The sequence below is a fragment of the Myotis lucifugus genome, unplaced genomic scaffold (assembly GCF_000147115.1).
Source record: "Myotis lucifugus unplaced genomic scaffold, Myoluc2.0 scaffold_478, whole genome shotgun sequence".
NCBI classification, from domain to species: Eukaryota; Metazoa; Chordata; class Mammalia; order Chiroptera; family Vespertilionidae; genus Myotis; species Myotis lucifugus.
In genome coordinates this window covers 616,817-623,438 of record NW_005871526.1, presented here as the reverse complement: position 1 = coordinate 623,438, position 6,622 = coordinate 616,817, and the positions used below count along the sequence as shown (strand labels likewise).

Here is a 6,622-nt window from a genome sequence, read left to right as displayed (position 1 = left end):
CAGGCGTGACCAGGCTCCTCTCATCGTCTGGGTCCTCCCCCCACCCCCAGCCTGGCCGGGACGTGGCTGCTCAGAGCTGCTCGGGCTCTCAAATCTGCTGCTCTGCTCTGCGTCACCCCGTCCCCTGAGGGTCCCCGGCCTCTTTGACTGCAGGACTGCTGGCCGGTGCCTTCATGCTCTGGCTGTGCCAGGAACCACGCTGCACCTGGGTAGGGCCAGGCGGCCACTGGCTCAGTGTCAGACCTGGAGGCTGGCTTCCTCGGCGAGGAGACTGAGCCACGGGGGAGGATTTGCCGAGGTTCCTCTGCCCGTGGGGACAGGGCCCGGGCATCCCCAGGCAGTGGCCTGGGCCCGAGCTTGGTCTGTGGAGCCTACGAAGGCCGCTAGAGCCCCGGAACTTTCTCGTGTTCCTCTGGGAGCTGAGCCCAACCACCTAGACCCCATCCCTCCACCGGAGCAGACTCCTCAACAAACCCAGGTTGTCCCCCCGGCCTCCTCCCTCCCTCCGAGAACCCAACCCCGATCCTATTCACCTCATCTTACAGCTTCTAACCGCTGCCCTGTGCCAGCTCTGCCAAAGCTCCCTCTCATTTCGTGCTCTGGAAATTTCCCAGCGTTCCTAGTCCCGGGAGTTCCGACACTGGCGAGTCCCTACCTCTACCTGGCGCGGCTGTTCCTCTCCTCACGCCCAGTGAGGTCTCTTTAGGCCCAGGAGTTGTCTCAGAGCTGCCAAGCCACCTGAGCCCTGCCCGCCACACACACAAGCCACCTGCTGCTCCAATTCACCTGGCCGCCCAGGCGGGGCAGCAGGAGCCCCGGGCTGCACTCACCTGGTTCCTCGGGTAGGGTCTCTCCCCTTTCCCTGTTCTCAGGGGTTCCTGGGAGGGTTGGGAGGGCACAGGGGAGGTGAGTAGATTACAGGGAGGGGCCTGAGTCCTCGGGACCAAGGGTCAGGGTTAGGGTTGTGTTAGGACCAGCCCAGACCTTTAGCGTTCAGAGGTGTCCTCCTCCCTCCCCGCCTCCTGCCCAGACTGCAGAAGGCCTGGTCCGGAGAAACCGCCCCCAGGCTGCGCAGGGGCTCCTGGACGCTGGGAGGCCACGCACTGCTCTTCCCGGGCTGGCTCTGCCCTTTAAAGCGCCGCTTCCTCCCCCCACCCCACCCGGTTCTGTGGGCTCTTCCGTCCCCTCCCCCCATGGCCTCGCATTTCTCTGTCGTTCTCTCATCCCTCTGATCACACGCTCTGTTTGTGCTCCTGTCTTCCTGCCTGCGACCCTGCGAGCTCTGCGAGGGACAGGCCGGACTCTGTCTGGGTGCCGCCCACGGCATCTAGCACGGTGCTCCACACGGAACAAGTCTGGCCAAGCCTCGGGGAAGGAATGAGCTGGCGAATGCATGAAGAACTAACATGTGGGGCCGTGTCTGAACGTGAGGATTCTGTAGCCCAAAGAGAAGGGTGCTGGCAATGTTTTAGGGTTTTGGCCGGGAGGAACTGATCAGAGAAACCAAGAAAAGCCACAAACCTGAACTCTGGTGTCGCCTGAAGCAGACCCAGGCCACCACACCGGCCACACCAGCCACAGCAACAATGCCGGCTACCCCGGCCACCACTGCCGTGATCACAGGCGGGAAGGCTTTGCTGGACACTGGGGAAGACAGAACTCAGACAGGCAGTGCGCCGCCCTCCCGCCCCAGGGCTGTGCCCAGGCTGTCCCTGCAGCTGCTGTGCCTGGGCCCTCCCGGGTGCAACCTCGCCTGCTCAGGCCCGACCTCTAGCCTGTACTCCTGGCCACTGGCCCCTCTTCTCTGCGCCCTGGGGCCCAGGTTTGCTGCTGTGGCACCTCTGCAGCCCCATGGATGCCCAGGTGACCTTCGCCCTAGCTCTGACCCCTCGCCTCGCCTCCTGCACCTGGGCAGGGCTCCCACCTGGGACAGTGATGTTCACGGGCTGCGATGTGTGCTGCATCTGCCCTAGGAGCCCTGAGCAGTGGTACGCGCCACTGTGGCTGGCGTTCGCGTGTGGGATGGAGAAGCTGGCGTTCGTGTATGAAAACCACTTGGGTTTCCCGTCCTGGAAGAACTGGATCTTGTACAGGCGCCAGTTCTTCCAGCTGTGGCAGCGCAGCACGATGGGGGCCCCCTGCGGGACCAGCAGGCGGGGCGTCTGGAGCAGCAGCCAGGCTGAAAGACACAGAGCACAGGACATGGCAGCGCTGCCTCAGCTGTGAGAGCCAGAGGATGGCAACAGCCACGTGCCTGCCTGTCAAGCCCTCTTAGTCCCGGCTGGTGGGACATGATGTGGGGAAGGACGGAAGGACGAGCTGAAGTCTGGAATCAGACGTCCTGGCCAGGCTCTGGCCCCCTCACTCATGAGCGCTGTCATCTTGGGCAAGTCATTGAACTTCTTAGTTTGCTCATCTGTGAAAATGGACATAAGGACTCCACACCCCCCATAGTTCCTGGCATGTCGTAGGGGCTCTTTCCTGTCCTCTGGGGAGGCACAGGGACCTGGCGCAGCCCCTGGGCAGGAGGGAGGGGCCCCTGACGTGGAGACATGTCTCTGAGGATCGTAGAAAGTCATGGGCATCCAACAAGTGCTCGCTTCTCTGGTGAATGTCAGGGAATGTGGGCTTCCTGCAGCGGGACTTTGAAGGCCTCAGTGTCATTGGGGGGTCATTAGTCTGCCGTGTAACTTCCCCCCAGCTTTCGTCCTTTTACTGAGGAAGAAAGGATATTTACTATTTGGTTGTGTAGGGAATAGTGCCCAAGGAGGGCGCGTGGAGTCCTGAGCTCGACCCGCACTTCCTCCAGGACAGAGGGGTTGGGATTGGAGAGGAAGGGTGGGGAGCAGACACTGAGACCTGGGAGGGGGAGGGGCAGAGAATGACAACAGCCTCGCGTGCTGCCAGGCAAGCCCTCTCAGTCCTGCCAGTCAGAGTGAGACCCCGAGCCTGCCTGCTGGGAGCCGCCAGGACGCAGGGAGAGTGAGAGAAAGCTGGGCCTCCGCCCTGGGCGGCGCAGAGGGAACTGGCGGGCGGGGAGGCCCCAGCTCTTGCTGCTCAGCCGCATCACACACGCTGGAGCCCTGCCTCTCCCGGCCGCACCTGCGGCCACCTTTCCTGGCCCAGCACAGAGCGTTTCCTCCTCCGAGGGAGTGGGCCCACGGACTCCCCTGCAGGCCAGGCTGAGTGGCCCTGGCCCACGGGCGGCCTCTTTTATCAGGATTCGTTGGGGCAAGCGGGAGGCTCAGAATCACAGATTGTTAACAACAGAGAAGCCAGAGACACGTCAAAGCTGCCGCAGGTAGAAAGCAGCCGTTCCTGCCTCCGCGTCCTTGTCGGGGAATCTCCACCGAGACGGACGGAGCCGCATCGCTGGAGCAGCCGTCCTTCCCTGCGGAGGTGCCGCTACCAGGTTAACACCCCTGAGGTCTCCTGGAGGACACGTCGTGGGACAGGCCCTGCGAGCTCACGGCACTCAGAGTGCTCCTCTTCGAGTAATGAAAGTCCGCCCATCAGTCTCCTGGGAGCCGCGTGGAGAAGCGATGGGCTCCTGCCTCCTCTGCACCGCGGCTGGGGCGGCTGGGGCGGCTGGAGGGGGCTCGGCCGCAGGACGGTTCCCAGGGCAGGTTCTTCAAGCCTGGCTCTCCGCCCCTGGAGCTCTCCTGGGGCTCGGCCGCTGCGGCAGGGCCCGGTGGGTGGGCTTCTTGAAGCTTTTTCCTCTTCAGCCAGATCTGTGACCACAGCTCACATTGTCCCTCCTGGTGCAACTCACAGAGCAGAACCTCTCAGAGGCACAAAACGGCTCACAACTCAGGACACGTGCCCTCTTGTCTGCTTGGCAGACGGGCCCGTCGCGCACAGGCCACAGCCTGCTTCTCGCGCAGCCTGCCCAGCCCTGCCTCTCTCAGGCTCTGCTCCTTCGTGGATACAAAAGCCTCAGTGATGTGGGTGATATCGGGGCTTCCCAGCGGCCTGTGGAGGTTTGAGTCACCCATTTGTCTGGGCCCCGTGGCTAGTCCAGGGCTGTGCTGCAGGGGGGAGTGGGGGGGGCACGGCTGCCAGCCCACTGTGGGGGTATTAGTATCGCTGCTGGACGATGGCTGCTCCCTCTCCAGCTACTAGAGGTGTCTGGGCAGCAAGCACTGAGCTCGGTGTGTCTCCTCCTCAGCCAGCCTGCTGCCTGACAGCCACGCCAGGGTTTGCCCAGTTGACCATGGTCGGCAAACTGCGGCTCGCGAGCCACATGCGGCTCTTTGGCCCCTTGAGTGTGTAAGCCTTAGGAGTACCCTAATTAAATTAATAACAATGTACCTACCTTATAGTTTAAGTTTAAAAAATTTGGCTCTCAAAAGAAATTTCAATCGTTGTACTGTTGATATTTGGCTCTGTTGACTAATGAGTTTGCCGACCACTGGCCCAGCAGGTGCAGAGAAGGTACGTGGAAGGCAGCAGGGACCGGAGGCAGTGGCCGAGGGACAGCCAGCGGGGTCAGTACGAGGCGGGCTGTGCTGGAGCCCAGCCTGTTTCTCCTGAGGCTGCTGGTGCCGTTGCTCAGTGGGGAATGGGTGGACTTGCGTGTGGGTGGCGCATGGGGGCTGCCTGCGTCGGGTCCCACTGCGTCCCTGTGCGGCTGCAGGCAGGGCTCCTGCTCTCCGTGCCCTTCCTGATTCGGCTCCCCCACACCCGCCCCCGAGGAAGGCAATGACCCAAATGCCCAGGTTCTGGCTCCCTCCACCTGGACTCGTGGACTCTGGGGTGCTATTCCTGCCACCTCCTGCAGCTGGACTGAGGTTGAGGGACTGGCCTGAGGCCCGAGAGGAAGCTGAGCCACAGCAAGAGCCTGGCGAGAGGCCTGGGAGAGGCAGACAGAGGAGGTGAAGACAGGGCAAGGCCCTTCTCAGGGAGCCTTGGGCTGGGGCTGCTGGCCCCTCACTGCCAAGTCTGCCCCAGCCACACCTGCTGGCCTCCAGGAGGCTGAGCACCTGCACCTGCTGGCCTGAGCCTCCGCCCGGGGGCATTGGGATGAGTTGGGAGCCCAGGGTCCGTCTACCTGCCATAGGTTTCCCAGCTGTGACCTCAGGTACACGTGGGCCTGTCCTGGATGAGGCTGGGAGGTGCTGGTCCCAGGAGCATGGACTGGGTCAGAGTGGTGGGGCTGGGAGAGTGCCCGCCCCAGGACTGACTGAGGAGCTGGCGGCCAATGGTGGGCTGGGCCTGGGTGGGAGTCTGCTGCTGTGAGGGAGCTGGGCACGGCCGCCTGCTGCTGGGCAGACCTGGAGGGCAGGCCCCCCCAACCCCCCCCCACTGGCTGTGCACACAGTGACATGTGAGCTGCCCCTGCTGGAATGCCCAGTGCTAGACCTGAACTTTGGGGGGGCCCTGAGGCCCCCCAGGCCTGGAGGACTTGGGTCCCTCCCAGGGGCATCCACCTCATGTGCTGGTCCTGGGGCCTGGTGTGGCCGTTGGTGGGGACTCGCCTGTCTCAGCGGGTCCCCTCGCCTCTCCGCTTCCTGGAGGGGCCGGGCCCTGGGCCTTCCTCCGGGCTGGGCCTGCTGGGAGCTTCTAAGGACGATTGGGGCCAAGGGGAGGGGACGGGGTGAGCAGCCGCTCTGCATGGAGAACTACGTTTTGCCAGGAGGGTGAGAGCGCCCACTGGGTCGGCAAACTCGAGTGGAGCTGCCCTGTGTCAGGAGGAAAGTGCATGGAGGGTGGGGCAGGGACGTGAGCCTGCTGGGGTCAGCACCCCACGGAGCAAAGGGGGAACAGACTCAGGGAAGGAGCCCACGGCTGGGACTCAGCTGTGCTCCTGCCTCGGCTAGGAAAGTGGGGTTCTGTGAAGTTGTGGTTTCCTCCTGCTTCTCTCACTCCCGGTGGCCTGTTTGTGGCCTTGTCACCTTCTTGCTCAATCAGGACTGAGGCCAAGCAACCTCACATACTCCGAGGAACCCACATAGAAGCGAAGGAAGCGGGGGTGCGAGGGGAAATGACTGGGCAGAAACCACTTCCAACAGCTCGGGCCACACTTCCCAGAAACGGCCACCCCGTCCCCAAACCCTCTGCTGGGCCAGCAGCTCTCAGGTCCGCCTCCCAGGACTCCCAGCTCCTCCACTGACCGGAAGTCACGTCCAGGTGCACAGGGTCGCTGAGGCTGGTCTGGTCCGTCTGGCACCTGTAGTCCCCGCTGTGGTTGCTGCTGGCCTTGAAGCTGTAGCTGGGCTGGACCTGGGTGGGGATGGCGGTCCCATCGTGGAACCACCGGGTGGAGTTGTTCCCAGGGCTGTGGGCCCCCTGGCAGCTCAGGGTCACGTTGTCCTCGGGGAACACCTGGAGCCACGGGGGCTGGAGGCTCACCACGGCCTTCGGGAGACCTGGCAGCAGAGAGAGGAGCGTGAGGAGCCGAAGGAGCCCAGACAGGAAGCCCTGGGCCCTGCCACCGACCACAATTACAGTGGGGCCTTGACTTACCAGTTTAATTCGTTCCGAGACCAAGCTCGTTAAGGAGCTCATTAAGGAGCTCGTTAACTCAAATTACTCTGTCAACTCAATGCAAAAAATCGGCCGAGAGACAGCTGGTATCTCAAAAAACTCGTTAGTCGGGACACTCATAAGTCAAGGCCCCACT

At 63.0% G+C, this 6,622-nt stretch overlaps 1 protein-coding gene across 1 annotated transcript in view; it reads right to left on the bottom strand.

Moving 5' to 3' along the window:
- Nucleotides 1-39: 39 nt before the first annotated feature.
- LOC102425292 (low affinity immunoglobulin gamma Fc region receptor III-like) overlaps nucleotides 40-6,622 on the bottom strand; it is a 58,847-nt gene continuing 52,264 nt past the window's right edge. The window contains exons 3-6 of the mRNA XM_023744603.1: nucleotides 6,114-6,368; nucleotides 1,925-2,179; nucleotides 1,522-1,644; nucleotides 40-878 (exon numbers count right to left, since the gene is read on the bottom strand). Coding sequence (XP_023600371.1) covers nucleotides 721-878; nucleotides 1,522-1,644; nucleotides 1,925-2,179; nucleotides 6,114-6,368 — 791 coding nt within the window. The 3' untranslated portion in view covers nucleotides 40-720. The remainder of the gene's footprint in view (nucleotides 879-1,521; nucleotides 1,645-1,924; nucleotides 2,180-6,113; nucleotides 6,369-6,622) is intronic.